At 37.2% G+C, this 15706-nt stretch overlaps 1 protein-coding gene across 1 annotated transcript in view; it reads left to right on the top strand.

The window, feature by feature from the left end:
* Positions 1 to 10857: 10857 nt before the first annotated feature.
* The window catches only part of LOC148951468 (inositol 1,4,5-trisphosphate receptor-like), a 32639-nt gene continuing 27790 nt past the window's right edge, over positions 10858 to 15706 (top strand). The window contains exon 1 of the mRNA XM_089091119.1: positions 10858 to 10971. Within this exon, the coding sequence (XP_088947245.1) occupies positions 10858 to 10971 (114 nt within the window). The remainder of the gene's footprint in view (positions 10972 to 15706) is intronic.

Genomic DNA, 15706 nt, shown 5'->3' with positions numbered 1-15706 from the left:
ATCCAGGTGCAGGGAAGTGTCTTGGTATGATATTCTGAATAAAATCAGCTCTGGCTTTGATGTTATTTCTTCCCGAAGGCATGTGCACGTTTATGAGCGTGATGCTTTCAATCTGGAGGCTACATACGGTTCCATCTTCTTCAAATTTGAAGTTCTCCATGTCCACTGCAATATCCTGCTTTAAGAAAAAACCTGTGTCGAAAGATTCACTTGTTGAGAGAAATGAATAACCACTTGCCTCTATTCCACAGACACGAGAAGTGTCAACCTCCTGGACTGCTAATATATCAAAACCTGATGCTTTCAGATACTTCGTAAAAACTTCCTGACGTTTTTTTTTGCTTTAGCCCGTTTAAGTTCAGGGTTCCAATTGTTAAATTCATTCTAAAATTCTGAAAATGACAAAAACTATATTCATCTTTTTTTTATTCCTTTCCTTTTCCGTTGTTTGACTTGGTGTCGTTTTGTGTTCTGTCTGTTTTTCTTTCTTTTCGTTGGTTTTTTTAGTTACATGCAATGGATACTTAGCTGAGGGTCCTTTTTGGTGGAACCCCTTCAGATGGTTTTTGGGCGGTAGGGGGTCTCAGGATTCTCTTCTGGACTTCCTCTGGTTTCTTTGGTTGATTTGTTCCATTTTTCTCTTCAGGGTCGTGTTGCGCTTTTTAATTTTATTTAGCTTTCTCTAAATACTTTTTTGCATTATACTCTGTGCTCTTTAGAATAAGGTCTACGGCCGTCGATGGTGTCAATTTCCTTATTCCCTCTAGGGCACTGCTTGAGCCTGACGGCTGACTTACAACAGTCCTAGGCGTTCCCCATGGTTTAATATATTGTCTACCAATCGGATTTGGACTTAAAACACTGTTCTTTCTCATTTTTCTTCGGTTTCTAGGACAATCTTTTGCTTCATGAGTTTCGTCGTGGCATATGTAGCAGGCCTTGGGTTGCTCAGGGTAAAAAACATTTATTTTCTCATCCCCACCGAAGATATTGATAGACGGTGGTATTGGCGTTTCAATCTACATTAATGGGCGTTTCCAGTGTAGACTTGTATAAACTCGTCACCACTGTATACTTTCCTTCTGATATTTAGAACAGTTCCATAAACTTGTAGTTCTTTCTTTATGTCCTCGCTGGCAGCTTCTCCTGGGATTTTTCGCAACTAGACTACGACCGGGCGTCGTCCGGAGCTGTCCACATTTACAGGATATACGCTATTTTGGAATCATATCTTCGGTTCATTCGTTTTGCATTTTGATACGAGGTCATCTGCCAGCGTTACCGATTTCATAGTGACTCGCACCTGTCCGAATCTTTTAAGATCATCGGAGTCGATCGCTCTTACTACTCCAGCGTTTAGGCCCAGTTCCTTGAAAAGCCGATGAATGTCGATTTCTCGTACTTCATTTAGGACCGATTCTTCCATCATTCTGAAATCGAACACAACTGTACTTCTGGACATTTTTTTTTTTATTTTACTATATAAATAAACGATATCAAACTCTCACTCACACTTCATTTACACGCTTTCCTTTACTTTCTCTTAACAATACTCACAAACAAATACAAAAAAAAAAAAATCACAAATAATAAAAACAATCACCTAATTCTACACTCAGACTCACACACTAACTTACTCTCCAACACTCAACTTACCTATTCTTCCTTTTCGACACGCAAATTCTCCGACCAAAATTTACCGGACGGAAACCCTACATGCCAAAAAAATTCAGACTCACAGGTTCCCCAGCCAAAATTTAATAGCCGGCAACCCTGCACACTGACACTTCCGGCTACGTCACAGGTGACTCATACGGTTTCCTACCATTTATACACTAAAAACAAAGAATACAAAATAAAAATACTCCCAAATTAAACACTAAGACTCACTCTAACTCCTTCTTTAAATTCCACACACAAACTCTCCCTTCTTCACACCAAATTACATACAATTATTTATTATTTTTTTCAAAAACAACCACCATGAACAGCGTTGCCAAAGGTTCTGTTAGGGCATCCTTCGACCTCCTTAAACTTTTTCTCAAAATATTTCTTTTTTTCATTTCTTGAAATTGTATTCAACCTATTTCGATAAATTTTATATAATTGCTTATTTTCTTGTGTCGGGTTAATTATTTGAGCTCTAAACAATTTATCTCTTACATTTATTTGGTTCAAAATCACAGGACTAATCCAAGGTTTTTTACTTGAGTGCTTTCTATTAAACGGTTTCAATATGACTGCTTGACTTATCAAACTCTGCAACTTTTCATAAAATAAAACAAACTTTGAATTTGCGTCCTGAACTGCGCCTAGAACATCATACCAATTCACCTTTTCTATATCATTTTTAAGTTTTACCATCGCATTTTTACTGATCACTGGAATCCTTGATTGTTTGCCTTTAACCACCTTCGTGACAGTTCTAAAGCTAGCTGAAACTTTATAGTGGTCAGATACATCGTTGATAAGGACCCTGGGAAGACTCAAGGGTACATTAGAAAGGATGTTATCCAGAAGCTTAGCTGATGTTCCCGTAATTCTTGTAGGGATGTTTATACAAGGATGAAACCCATTAGATAAACTTCTATTAATATATTCAGTGCTAGCAGATGACTGTTCTATAAGGTCAATATTAAAATCCCCCATAATAAAACATGGCATAGAGTTAATCGGAAGTTGCATTAATTGTTCTTCAAATAGGTCCATAAAGTCTTGGAGCAGGCTCTGTGGAGGTCTATATACTACAACATTTACATTTTGTTCCATGGTGGTTTTGATCTTTCAAATTAGTAACCTGGGAGGTTTAGGTGCGGTATAAAATACTGTAGGACTGATTTTTAATGAGAAACTTTTTTCGAAGAAGAATTTGAATTCTTTTTTTCAAAAAACTTATTTTCGGGGTCTGAGTCGGTGTGGTGAGATTAAGTGTAATGGATAATAGGAATACATCTGAAAATGAACATAAAGAAGTTTTTTTATTTTGTTTTTTGTAGTGAGATGCGTGATTTTGACCCAATCGAAACTTTCAAAGTCTATATTTTTATAATTTTAACTAAAATATTCTGTTTTCCTCTCAATCAAATTACATATGTGTGTTTATTCACCTTAACTCTCTTCAGGAAGGAAATTATTGTTTTGTGCATGATTTGAGTATGTTCCGAATTTAAAAAGAATAATAATAACCACAGTTAGTCCCTGGAGTATACAAGGGTCCAGTTGTTGGCCCAAGTTAGGCTTAGGTTTCCTCCATGCCATCCTTATTTCAGAGAATCATTTTCGATAAGTGTAAAATTAGTAAACATCATTAATATCACAAATGATATGGATGTAAGACAGTAACTGAGACTAATTTCAATTGTGACCTTATGACGCTGCAATAATGAGGCAATTGAAAGGATTTATATACAGTTGTGTCAACTCACGAAAAAGTGGGAGAGAGGGCAAAATCTATTTTTCAGAATATAGGTGAGAGGAATTTTTGTTATTATTATTATTTTTTATCGATGAAAAGATAGAAAAGGGACATTTTTCAATTATAATTTCAGAAAAGCCATTTCTCAATTAAAATTTTGAAAAAGGCATTTTTCAAAATCTAGGGGTTGGAGCCAAAATAAAATTGGAGTGGATATGCCTCCCCCTCCCTCCCCTCCACGCCACTGATCAGAGACAACGCTATAGCTTTGCCTATAGTAAAGGCCATACGGCTCCAATGTTTTTTTTATTTATAATTATTATTTTCCTTTTTTTCAGAGGCACTTCATATGGAAGGAGTCGTCGTAAAAACTTCAAAGGGGGTTCTTTCAACTGGAAATCGAGATTTCTAGTGCCCTCTTTAAGGGTCAAAAGTGATTGGAAGGCAACGAAAACTCCTTCCAGGTCCACCATTTCCCCAAACACGTCTAATAAAAATTTTGAGATAGTCGTTTTGTTCTGCGTAGTCGATTTCCAGATAGAAATTATGTTTTTGAGGAGGACACTCCCCCACTGCCCTCAGGGCAAGTTATGCCCTGGGGGCATATAAGTATAGAAAGCTTTGTCATAGAAACTTCAAAAATGGTTTATTCGATTGGAAATTCATAGGGCTAGTGCCCTTTTTAATAGTCGAAAGTGATTGGAGGGCAACTAACCCCCCTCTCACGCCTACCTTTTCCCCAAACACATCCAATCAAAATTTATATATCACACTTTTGTTTAAATTAGTTTAAAATTATGTGCATTTGGTCTTTTTTGTTGAAAACCCCCCCCCCCCCAGCCCTCAGGTCAAGGGTTGTAAGTTATGCCCTGTGGGTATATAGGGTTTTTATAGAAAGTATTGTCGTTGAAGCTTCAAAAAGGACTCATTCAATTGGAAATTTAAATGGTTAGTGCTAACAACCCTTCCACGCCCACCATTTCCCCAAACACATCCAATCAAAATTTTGAGATGCGATTTTGTTCTACATAGTCGATTTCCAGATAGAAATTATGTTTTTGAGGAGGACACTCCCCACTGCCCTCAAGGCAAGGGTTTTAAGTTATGCCCTGGGGGCATATAAGCTTTTATAGAAAGCTTTGTCGTAGTAACTTCAAAAATGGCTCATTCGATTAGAAAATTAAATGGCTAGTGCTCTTTTTAATAGTCGAAAGTGATTGGAGGGCAACTACCCCCCCCTCTCACGCCCACCTTTTCCCCAAACACATCCAATCAAAATTTTGAGATAGCCATTTCGTTCAACGTAGTTGAAAGTTCTGGAAATTATAGCTTTGAGCATGACGCTCCAACCCCCCCCCCCCCCCCCAGTGTCTTCAGGGCAAGGGTTATAAGTTATGGCCTGGGGGCATATATGGTTCTTATGGAAGGGATGCTTGTATAAACTTCAGAGAGGGCTCATTTGATTGGAAATTGAAAGTTCTAATTCACTTTTTAAGCGTCAAAAGATATCGCAAGGTAACAATCCCCCCCCCGCTCTTTTTTCCCAGATGCATCCGATAAAAATCTTGAGATAGCTATTTTGTTTTAAAAATAGTTAAAAAATCATATAACAAAAACTCCGGTGTTGACACAACCCCCCAGAGCCCGGGGGCAGGTGTTGTAAGTTATTCCCTGGGGGCATATATGGTTCTTTTGGAAGGGATGCTCGTATAAACTTCAAAGAGAGCTCATTTGATTGGAAATTGAAAGTTCTAGTTCTTTTTTTAAGAGCTAAAAGAGATTGTAGGGCACCTAGCCCCCCCCCCTCCGCGCCCTTTTTTTCTCAAGCCCATCTGATAAGAAATTTGATATAGCCATTTTTTTTTAAAATAGTTCAAACACCATACAACGAAAACTCCGGGGTCAACACAGCCCCCCAGGGCTCGATGGCAGGCGTTGTAAGTTATGCCCTGGGGGAATATATGGTTATTTTGGAAGGGAGGCTCGTAAAAACTTCAGAGGGCTAATTTGACTGGAAATTGAAAGTTCTAGTTCAGTTTTTGAGAGTCAAAAGAGATTGGAGGGCAATTAGCCCCTCCCCCTCCCATGCCCCTTTTTTTCCCGATAAAAATTTTGAGATAGCTATTAAGTTAAAAATTGTTCGAAAGTCAGATAACAAAAACTCCAGTGTCGACACAACCCCCCCGGGCCCGGGGGCAGGTGTTGTAAGTTATGGCCTGGGGCATATATGGTACTTATGAAAGTGATACTATTATAACCTTCAGAGTGGGATCATTTGATTGGAAATGGAAAGTTTGGATTTTTTTTAAATAATCAAAAGAAATCTGTGGGCACCTAGCCCCCCCCCCCACGCCTTCTTTTTCCAAAACCATCCGATGAAAATTTTGAGATCGACATTTTGTTAAAAAAAAATAGTTCAAAGGTTGTATAAGAAAAACTCCGGTGTTTATACAATCTCCCAGGGCCCGGGAGAAGGCGTTCTAAGTTATGCCCTAAGGGCATGTATGGTTCTTTTGAAAAGAATGCTCGTATAAACTTCGTAGAGGGCTCATTTTATAGGAAATTGAAAGTTCTAGTTCACTTTTTAAGAGTCGGGAGATTTATGGGTAATTAGCCCCCCCCCCTCACGCCCTTTTTCCCCAAACCCGTCCGCGCCAAATTTTGAGATAGCCAGTTTTCAAAAATTTTGCAAAAATTAGATAACAAAAACTCCGGTGTCAACACAACCCCCCCAGGGCCCAGGCGGTAGGCGTTCTAAGTGTTGTGATGGGGGCGTGTATGGTTCTTATGAAAGGGATGGACGTATAAACTTCAGAGATGGCTTATTTGAATGGAAATTGAAAGTTCTGGTTCACTTTTTAAGAGTCAAAAGATATCCAAGGGCAGCCAGCCCCGCACCCCTCCCCACACACAACCTTTTTTCCCCAAGCCTATCCGATAAAATTTTTAAAACAACCATTTCATTAAAAATAATTCAAAGGTCAGATAAGAAATATTCCTGTGTCGACGCAAACCCCCGTGGCCAAGAGGCAGGCGTTGTAAGTAATGCTCTGGGGGCATATATCGTTTTTATGGAAGGGATGCTTGTATAAACTTCGAAGAGGGTTCATTTGATTGGAAATCGAAAGTTCTCGTTCACTTTTTAAGAGTCAAAGGAGATTGGAGGGCACCTAGCCCCCCCCCCACCACGCCTTAAATGGCTCAGATAAAAATTTTGTGATAGACATTTTGTTAAAAATATTTTAAAGGTCAGATAACAAAAACTTCAGGGTCGACACAGCCCCCCAGGGCCCGAGGGTAGACGTTGTTAGTTATGCCCTGGGGGCATATGTGGTTATTATGGAAGGGATGCTCGTATTAACTTCATAGACGGCTTATTTGATTGGAAATTGAAATTTGTAATTCACTTTTAAGGGTAAAAAGTGATCGGAGGGCATCTAGACTCCCCCCACACTCCATTTATTTTTTTCCAGACGCACTTCATATAGAAGGGGTCGTCGTATAAACTTCAAAGGGGGCTCATTTCAAAGGGGGCAAACTTTTTTCAGTTTTGATACTTTTATGAAGATTTGACTACTTTTTTTTTTTTTAAAGTTTGATTTTGAAATAAAGAATTTTTTAAAACTTGAAACTTTATTTAATAAAAAAAGAACAAAAATTAATTAAAAAAAACTTTCCTAAAAAAAAGTTTTTCAAAGAAAAGTAAATTTTCCATTTTAAAATTAAGCTCAGCAGACACAAATACCTGTTAAAATTCAAACTCAAAACGACCAGAAATGACTATTAAAGAATAAATGAAACCCAAAACGAACAGAAATTCAGTTCAATTTTATTCTAATAAAAACATAACACAAACACCAACAACTATAAAGAACCTAGAATATAACTTTTTAAGCACCAAAAAAAGAAAAAAAAATTTAAAGTAACACTGAAAAAAAAAAAAAAACATTGGTAATTAGAGCAAATTTGTTAAAAATGGAAAGATTAAATTATATTATCAAGTTTTGTTACATTTTTATACAACTTGCAGAAACTTGTGGCTAGTTCAACACTGGAGGGAATTTTGTTCCATTGAATAATAGATTTGTAAATGAGAGATTGCTGGGCAGCACTTGAAATGCATTTAGGAATTTTAAAGGCTCTATTGGATGAACGGAGACAGTGGGCTTCCGAATTATTAGTATTATAATAGGTTAGTAGTTGAGGTGGAAGATTATTGTGGAAAGCAGAGTAAGCAAGCAATAAGTTTAGTTTTTGTATAATTTGATCAAGTGGACCTATGCCAAAATCTAAATACAAATCACAGGTTGGATACAGACGGAGAAGCCGAAAAACTGCCTTAATGGCGCAGTTTTGGGCAAATTTGAGTTTTTAAGTGAAGGACCGTTTTGTGTTTCCCCAAACTGATCCGCAATAAGAAAGGTAAGGAAAAATAAAGGAATAATAGAGGGTAACTAGGATGTCAGGAGGAAGAAAATAATTCACACGGTTAATCATAGCTACTTGTCTCAAAATTATTGCTGTTATGTAAGAAATTTTGATTAGAGAATGACAAGCATGAGTCAATAAATACACCAAGAAACTTGGCAACCTCCACTTGTGGGAGGATGTCGGAGGAGTACCTGAGACCAAGAGCAGGTTGAATAACGTCATTGTTGCAGGAGGTTCTGAAAAATACTATTTGACTGTTTTTGCTATTAATGGTCATGTTATTCGTAAGGCACCACACCTGGACTCTGTTCAGAAGGACTTGGGCAGACGTTATTGCCAATGGTAGATTGGTGCCAGTGATGAAGAAGTTGCTGTCATCAGCAAATAATACAGGATACACTGAAGGGCCCAGGTCTATAACAAGATCATTGATATATAGGAGAAATAAAATAGGGCCTAGAACGGCGGACACCCCTCCGAACAGGTAAGGGCTGAGAGGATACTCCACCCAGGCTCACACTCTGTACACTTCCATATAGATAAGAATCAAACCAAAAGAGGGGAACACCACGAATACCGTAATTTTTTAATTTACTTATTAAAAAACTATGATCGACCATGTCAAAGGCCTTTGAAAAATCCAAAAATAAGCCCAATACAGTATTTTTAAGGTCGAGGTGTGAGTGTATGAACTGTGTGGCGTCAATTAGAGCATGAGAAGTTGAGAATTTCGGCCTAAAGCCATATTGGTGAGGAGAAATCAAGAATACGGAGTGCTGACTGTCAAACAGAAAGGGAGACAGACGTCTGAAGATAATTCTCTCGAGCACTTTGGATATAACAGGAAGAATTGAGATTGGACGATAATTACCTATCTCAGTTGGATCACCCTTTTTAAGAACTGGAATAACAATGGCTGACTTTAGTAAATCAGGGAAAACTCCGTGGTTTAAAGATAGGTTGGCAATATGCTTGATGGGCTCGTAAACAAAAGGAGATATGGTCTTCAGGAGCCTATTACTTAATCCAAGACTGTCAGGAGTAAAACTATTAGGGAGAGAACCGATGATTTGAAGTACCTCATTGCTATCAGTTGGGCAGAAAAAACATGGATATAAAATTGAAGCAAGGGAATACAGCCTGTGAGGAGGAGCGGGAGTCAGTATGAGGAACATTAGAAAAATAATTATTAAATGCATCAGGTGCATGTAAAGGGTCAATTAATCTACCATTTGTGTCTTTAAGGAGAATAGGTATAGACTTTGATTTTCTATTTTTAGAGAGTATATCATTAAGGATGGACCAAATCTTTTTCAGGTTTCCTTTGCAATTGAGAATTTTTGTATAATAATAATTTTTCTTCGCTTCACGGATGAGTTTAGTGTATAAGTTTTTATAATGTTTATAATTAGATAGGTCAATATCACAGGCTAACTTATATAATTTGTTTTTACGATATGAGGAGACAATGAGGCTATGTGACATCCAGGGGCAAATAGGGATATTTTTCCGGTTAGGTTTACGAATAGGAAAAGTTGAATGGATAATCTCACTTAGCCTTTGCGCGAAACCATTTGTGGCTGAATTTACCTCTTGAAAATTTAAGACATCGGACCAGTCAGTGGTTCCTAGGCAATCGATAAAATGGTTTATATTTTCAGAGCTGTAATTTCGAGTAGGTGTTGTGATATTATTGACCGTAGAGGTAGTGGCTGCGAAGGTAGTGACAAGTAAATAGGAAAATGGTCTGACAGATCCGAAAATATTATATTTGAGGACTGGTCATTTCCCAGGGAAGTGGATACAAAAATGTTGTCAATTATTGTTGAAGTTGATCTCACAGGATCGACTCTACTGGGGAAAAAAATTGTGGGTAGAAGACCACTCGCGGTTACCGATTCAAAAAAAAGTGTCAGATTCAGAATTTTTACCAACATTGAGTAGGTTGCAATTAAAGTCCCCAAGAACTATTCCCTTTTTATGGGGTAGGTTAATAAAATTAGAAAAATCATCAAACAGATTACAAAAACATGAGGTCGGAAATGGAGGAGGTTTATAAAATAAGGAGAGTATATAGGAATTTTGGCCGATAACTATGTTTACAGTTATTGAATAAATACATCTGAGGTTTAGTTGTGTAGAGAAAATAGATTCGCACTCTGATAGCCTGGTAAAATTTACATTCGAACGGATGTAAAGTGAGATACCACCAGAACACTTTGTCAATCTCCTGGGCATATGGATTATTTGGTAACCAGGGAGTGAAAAATAACTAGTGTCATCATTATCGGAAAGCCATGTCTCTGTTAATCCTATTACATCAAAAGGGCAGACACAATTAAATGAAATTAAATCTTTAAACTTGAACCACATCCCGGATGCTTCTGATGTTGAAACAAAGAACATTAAGGGAATTATTATTTACTAGTTTTGGCTTCACATTGGTAGCAAAGTCGAAAAAATCAAGGTATCTACTGCTAGTAATTGTTAGGGTAACAGGGGGGGGCTGCTTATAACGTTGGTATGCTGATTATCATCTAAATCGGGATTATTAAAGGCAATGTTATTAGAAAGGGATCAATTAGTTAAAAACGAAAAGTCACACATTAGTTAGTCGTCGGGGGTTCTGATTGTGACTAAATCAGCCTATGTTGGCTTAAAAAACTCTTAATTTGAATTTCTGCTTCAGAAACTATGGTCTCGCCGAAGTGGGTTTTTGCCAAATTCTTCAGAATAATGCATTTCAACTGATTGGGTAACTCTAATTGGGAGATGAGCATAGAGGTAACTGTAAAGCTGGCTAATTTAAAGTACACGTTTGTACATTAGCCCTCGGATTGTTCTATCTTCTGAGGCCTATTTATAAGATATATTCTGTCCATAAAGAAAAGACAAATGTAATATTCTTAAAATAATGTTATTTTGTGTCTATTATATCTTACGGTTTTTGGAACCAGCAAATCAAAGTTATTGTCAACACAGCTCTTAAATTCTTATTTAATAGTTTCGAAATGACAATTAAAAGTGGTCATAATTTTGTTTTCTGTGCCCAGCATTTCTTAGGTCAATATGGTATTTTGCCAAGGAGGATAACTAGTTCCTGTTCAAATGAATTTTGGCATGCAGTAAGTTAAGAAATGCGTACAAGTATAAAAGCAAGCCAAGTTGTGATACATCCGCAGCCCTATTATTTGTAATTTGCTTTTTGTGTTTTTTTTCCTTTTTTGAGGTTCATTGTGTATTAGATACATGAAAAGCCTCAAGGGGGAGATTATCAAAATTCATAGATTTTAGACCCTTATTTATGTTTTATTGAGACTCCATGACCTATCTGCCCAATTGACCAGTGGAGTTATTTGCAATAAGCTTTTATAATTTTTCCCATTTTTTTAGTATGTTTTTTTTGTGTATAGCGTACATGGGAAGCCTCTAAACTAAGATTATAAAAAATCATAGATTTGATACCCATAATTCTGTTTTTTATGCTTCTTTGTCATATCTGCCCCCATGACTAGTGGAAGGTAGATTATAGCATATATGTAAGGCTTGTTTTACCCCCCCCCCCCAAGAAAATTGATAATAATCAGGGTATATGGGTCTGACATGCTCATCTTTTACACCATTCTATGGAATTCTAATAATCTTGTGTACAATTCAAATTTAATTCATTGCCGAAAAGAATCCATAACATTAAAAACTTTGTACTTGAATTGGGACACAACCTTTGCAGCTCTTCCAGGTGCTAGGAGGTGGCAGGTAGAGGTGGTATTCCATTGTTTGCGGTCGAGGGTCAAAGGGGCAATGATTTCAAGTCGAGATGGGTTTCATCGGTACCCATGTCGTCTGAACCCACGAATAGGTTCGAGGTCAGATTCGACGGTGTTCATCCAGGATTTTGACTGACCTCCACGCTTTTTTCAGCTCAGGAGTGGTTTGCAACAATGTGTCCTTAAAGAAAATGAGTTATCAGGTCTGCGACAAGCATGACCAGTTCAAGAGAGACGGTTGTGGCGTCTGATGGTTTCCAGGTCGAAGTTTTGTCTGTAACGTTCAAACTAAGGCGAGAATTCCCTGTTGATTTGGGAGCAGGCATGTTTTTGTAGCATGTCTGGATTAGGCGAAGGATCTTTGGCGGTAATCAAGTCCTCGCGATTGTCTGTTATTTCCATACTATTCACGGGAATAAGTTTAATTGACTCAATATCTCAGACAACACTCTTTCGCATGTTAGCCGGCATCTCGTCAAGGCTAGGTTGATGGAGCCGTTGCTTTTCGCTGAGAGCCTATTGACAGAGGTATCACATATGACTCATCCCAAAGATTCGCACCATCTCTTAGGCTTCGGAAAGTCATATTTTCAGCCCGCCCTAGTCTCAAAAGAGCTAAAGAACTAACGTTCAAAACGAGAAGACAATACCCCGTAAAACATAATTAAGAAGTAACATAATTCACACAAGATAAATACATATTCATACGCTCAAAATGAATAAATATAAAAAAGAATTAGAGATGGTAAGACAGAATCAAAGGTAATACATGCCTTAAAAGAAATAAATAAGATAAATAAACATTTCAGCGAGATTAAATAATTCAAGGTTAAGGGAAATAAAACTCTTATAGGTTTTCATTTCATTTGTTGAAAAAAATCATAGAATATCATTTTCGATTTGACAGCCCCCCCCCCAGTAGGCAATTTAGCTGTCCTCAGCAAAAAATAGGATCTACGCAAAATTTTTACTTTTAGTTAAGGATGGACATTCCCTATTGGTAACACACCGAATTCAGTGGTGCAGCTAAAATATTATATCTTTTACACTTTTTGAGGTACAACTTAGTATCTGAAGATGATAAAAACAGATTTCATCAGTTTTCCGCGGCTAAAACCTAGTACAGACGTACTAGAATGACAAAGCCTAGTATCCACGTCCAGCATAAAGTGGGCTGCAAAGATAGGAAGAAAGTGGACTTTGTAAAGCTTATTCATGAAATTCTCTATCTTCCTCCATTTCTCCATTTCCAAAAATAAAAAAATCACTGTTTTGCCATTTTCTCAAGATTTTGAAAAAAGATTTTGAAACACTGGATTTTGGAAGAGGATAGCCGACTTCGTATAGAATTGCAGAATATTAGTGAATGATGTGCTGGTGCCTAGATAATTTGTTTTTATTTTTTAAATAGTTCGATCTCCTGAAGGATCATGGGTAATCCGCCCGTGGATAATTGAATGTATTCATCATAACAGGAAAAACATACAGTATAATATAACAAAGACAACTGCTCAAGATGTCTTACAAAAGACATCTTCTTTGGCCGATTGTGTCTCATTGAAGATTAGATTAGCTTACAGCGATTCTCTTCATGTCTTGCTTTTGTATTGGCTTCTCTCGTATTTTTGCATCTAAAGGAAAATTTTGCTAATTTTAGCTTCGCTATTGAGCTTCTAACGTTTCAGCTGTTGCTCAATTTTCATTTAAAATTTACTAGTTTTGCTTTTTAGTTTTAGGTTTTTTTTTCTTTCTTTCTTCTTATTGTTTTTTCCTTTTTTTTGAATGACAAAGACTTACTTTCGTTACTTCAGCCGTCGTAGACGGTCTAGGAAAGAAAAGTATTTGAAGCAAGTTTCTGATTTGGGTCAGTCTTATCTTCTACTTTTTTTTACCCATTTCTGTCAATAAAATTAGAATCACTATTAAGTTCTTATATGACCAAATAATGTCACTTTGATTAAATCAAAACTTTGATTAAGTTATTAATGAATGTAGTTTTTATGTTATATCATTATTTTTGTTGTAATATTTAAGTTGCTTGATGATTTGCATTTATTATTGTTATGCAAGTAATATTATTGTTGCTTGTACAGTTTTTATTATTATACAAAAGGAATATTTGACCTTAAGTAATAATAACAACCAATCCCGCTTCAGAAAAACCTTAAACGAACCTCTTTATACATAAGATTTTCGCTTTCCCCCCTAATGTTTGAAAGAAAGTCATTGCTATTAGTCTAAGCACCAATTTTTCATCTTATAAGTGTGGAAACGCGTAATCCGGTATTTTGTCTAATGATAAATAAAAACTACCTATTAATATAATTAACTATCATAAAACCATTTCAGTCGTTCATGTAATTTCCCAGTTCGTTTAATTTCCTTCTTCAGTTTGGAGAGGTTTCCCAGGACACCTATGCAGAGGTAACTTAAACTTAAGTTAGTTACCACTGGAAATGACAGACACTGAAAACATGGTTTTGCTAGGACTTTTATACAAAAAAAAAACAAGTGTATTTACGTTTTTAAGAAGAAATGGCTCGCAAATGTAAATGTTTGTTTTCTTTTCGTTTTGTTTTTTTGGTTTTTGTTTTCCATACCAGGGTACTTCGTATCGAAGGAGTTGTCATAGAAACTTCGAAAAGGGCTCATTCGATTGGAAATTGGAGTGGCTAGTGCCCTTTTTAATAGTCGAAAGTGATTGGAGGGCAACTATCCCCCCTCACCATGCCCATCATTCCCCCAAACACATCCAATCAAAATTTTGAGGTAGCCATTTTGTTCAGCGTAGTGGATTTCCAGATAGAAAATATTTTTTTGAGGAGGACACTCCCCCACAACCCTCAGGGCAAGGGTTTTAATTTTTGACCTGGGGGCATATAAGAATGATGTTGGCACAATGTATTATTTATTATTATTTTTCTTTCAAGCAGGGCACTTCGTATAGAAGAAGTTGTCGTAGAAACTTCGAAAAGGGCTCATTCAATTGGAAATTGGAGTGGCTTGTGCCCCTTTTAATAGTCGAAAGTGACTGGAAGGCAACTAACACCCCTTCCACGCCCACAATTATCTGAAACACATCCAATCAAAATTTTGAGATAGCCATTTTGTTCAGCGTAGTTGATTTCCACATAGAAATTTTGTTTTTGAGGAGGACACTCCCCAACAGCCTTCAGGGCAAGGGTTGTAAGTTATGCCCTGGGTGCATATAAGGTTTTTATAGAAGGCGTTGTCGTAAAAACTTCAAAAAAGGCTCATTCGGTTGGAAATTGAAATGGCTAGTGCCCTTTTTAATAGTCGAAAGTAATTGGAAGGCAACTAACACCCCTTCCACTTCCACCATTTCCCCAAACACATCTAATCAAAATTTTGAGATAGCCATTTTGTTCCACGCAGTTAAAAGTTCTGGAAATTATACCTTTGAGCAGGACACTCCCCCCACAGTCTTCAGGGCAAGGGTTATAAGTTATGACCTGGGAGTATATAAGTTTTTATTGAAATCTTTGTCGTAGAAACTTGAAAAGGGGCTTATTTGATTTGAAATTCAAAGGTCTAGTGTCCTTTTAATAGTCGAAAGTGATTTGAGGGCAACTAACTCCCCTCTCACGCCCACCTTTCCCCCAAACACATCCAAGTAAAATTTTTAGATAGCCATTTTATTCAACGTAGTTGAAAGTTTTGGAAATTAGGTCTTTAAGGATGACAACCCCTACCCCCCGCATCCCTCTGAGCAAGGGTTGTAGTGTTATGCCCTGGGGGCATATAAGGTTTTTATAAAAGCGATGTTGTAGAAACTTTAAAAAGGGCTAATTCAATTGGAAATTGAAAGGGCTAGTGTCCTTTTTAATAGTCGAAAGGGATTGGAGGGTAACTAACCCCCCTCTCACGCCCACCATTCCCCTAAACACATCCAATCAAAATTTTCAGATGGTCATTTTGTTCTGGAACTTAGGCCTTTGAGGATGACAAATCCGTCCTCAGGGCAGGGATTGCAAGTTATACCCTGAGGGCATATAAGATTTTTATTGAAAGCGTTGTCGTAGATATTTCAAAAGGGCTCATTTGATTGGAAATTGAAAGGGCTAGTGCCTTT

This window comes from Artemia sp. Qi Xiang Cuo, chromosome 6, assembly GCF_049724085.1.
Source record: "Artemia sp. Qi Xiang Cuo chromosome 6, ASM4972408v1, whole genome shotgun sequence".
Taxonomy (NCBI): domain Eukaryota; kingdom Metazoa; phylum Arthropoda; class Branchiopoda; order Anostraca; family Artemiidae; genus Artemia; species Artemia sp. Qi Xiang Cuo.
The sequence above is the reverse complement of the archived record's forward strand: the minus strand, read 5'-3'. Positions and strand labels throughout refer to the sequence as shown.